We start from the raw sequence: 1,793 nt of genomic DNA, 5'->3' as shown, positions 1-1,793 counted from the left end.
TTCACATGAAAATTACTCTGAATTAAAAACACTGATCATTTATTGAACAGGATGGAATCATTTCAGATTTAAAGAACTTTCAGAAGTTTGAATTCTGAACATCATCTTTGTTTGACACTGTAAGTAAGGGAGTTCCAATATGGCGGCGGTGACTTCACAGCACCATGTAATACCAACAGCCAATCAGATCCAGTTATAATATAAAAATCAGACCTTTGAAGCCAGACAACAACAAGAAAACAAAATAATCCCAAAATACCGGAAGATGGTTCTCAGGTGCGGCCATATTTGTTTTATTATCTGCTCACATTAATTGTTTCTAAGCTCTACATGTTTTGTCATGTCAGGACGCTCTCCGGCTAACAGTAGAACCCACTGGGTTTTCAAACAGGAAGTGAACAGGTGTCTTTCAGCTCCACCTGGCTATCAGGTTCTGACTGCTTCCGTCGTCTAACTGCCCTGTCTTGGTTGTCCAGGAAGACGTGGGTCCGGCCGGTCCTGGTGTCCATGTGGTTTTAGGGAACGAAGCCTGTGATGTGGACTCTATGGTGTCGGCCCTCGCCTTCGCCTACTTCCTGTTCAGGGTGAGATGCTGCCCAATCAGCCGCCAGCTCTCTTCGGAGCCCCATGTTTAGGTCTCTGTGTGTGTCAGACCGCAGGTGGCGACCCGCCGGTTCTGCCCCTGCTCAACATCCGACAGTCGGAACTGGTGCTGCGATCAGACAACCTGTTCCTGCTGCGGCGGACGGGTCTGTCTCCAGACCTGCTGCTGTTCAGGGACCAGCTGGACCTCAGAGCTCTGCACACAGCAGGCCGCCTCCGGCTGACCCTGGTGGACCACAACGTCCTGCCGAGGTGAGACACCAACCTCACACAGCTGCCGGGTAATCTGTAGAAAGGCCTTAGTTTACCTGAAAACGTCTGAGTGCTGACATTTCACAACACGTGTACTCGTGCGTTCTCGTGTGCTCGGGAAACCTCATCATCCTCAGCCCTAGTACTGTTCCAATTCACAAGAACAAAAATAAAGAGAACGGACAAAGCCCCAGGATGTTGTTCTGGCCCCTCCCTCTTTACCCAGCATGCATCAGAGCAGACTTATCCGTTCTTGAGACTGACAGCTGTCCCAGCATGCACTGCAGCAGCAGCAGCTTCCAGGTTAGCGCTCACAGAGCTCAGTGTTAAGTTAAATGTTCTCTTTTCTGTTGCTGTTGTTCAATAAAAGTACGTTTTAGGATCATTTGAGCCAAGAGTATTATACCTTAAGCCTCGCTATAAGGCCCATTTCCTGATTTAGTGCATGATTAAAAAAAATAAAAGTTCTGATGTTGAGAGACCACAGCATCCAGCAGAGCTCCAAGGCTAACCGCAGTGTCACTACCCGATCCGTCCCGGAAGCACAACGCATTTTACTCATGGATCATCAGCTCAATTGCGCTTGCAGATAAACATCCGGGTCGCCCTCTATTTTATTTTCTTAAAAAGACCTAAATGAAGTTTTTCCCTCCCCAAAAATAGTAATCGTACTAAACTATAATGTGCTGAAAGTTAATCATGTTTCTACTGAGAAAATAAATGCCTTAAAATCCTTTCTGTTTTATTACTCATCTGTTCCCGATCTGCACCGGAAATGTAACGCTACTTCCAGTGGCTAACTGTTTTCGCTTTGGATTTAAACATAAATCTAGTCTTTTTGAGCTTTATGGTATATAGTATATATTTACCTTATTGTATAAAGTGCGTAAGCTAAAGAAAGAAACAACTAGAATGCAGATAAACTCTTATTTTGCACT

The 1,793-nt window shown here is 45.4% G+C and overlaps 1 protein-coding gene across 1 annotated transcript in view; it reads left to right on the top strand.

Moving 5' to 3' along the window:
* Positions 1-1,793, top strand: part of prune (prune exopolyphosphatase) — an 11,202-nt gene that overhangs the window by 1,836 nt on the left and 7,573 nt on the right. Inside the window, exons 2-3 of the mRNA XM_015403377.1 lie at positions 477-584; positions 653-855. Coding sequence (XP_015258863.1) covers positions 477-584; positions 653-855 — 311 coding nt within the window. The remainder of the gene's footprint in view (positions 1-476; positions 585-652; positions 856-1,793) is intronic.

This window comes from Cyprinodon variegatus, unplaced genomic scaffold (genome assembly GCF_000732505.1).
Source record: "Cyprinodon variegatus isolate N-32 unplaced genomic scaffold, C_variegatus-1.0 Scaffold1487, whole genome shotgun sequence".
Taxonomy (NCBI): domain Eukaryota; kingdom Metazoa; phylum Chordata; class Actinopteri; order Cyprinodontiformes; family Cyprinodontidae; genus Cyprinodon; species Cyprinodon variegatus.
The sequence above is the reverse complement of the archived record's forward strand: the minus strand, read 5'-3'. Positions and strand labels throughout refer to the sequence as shown.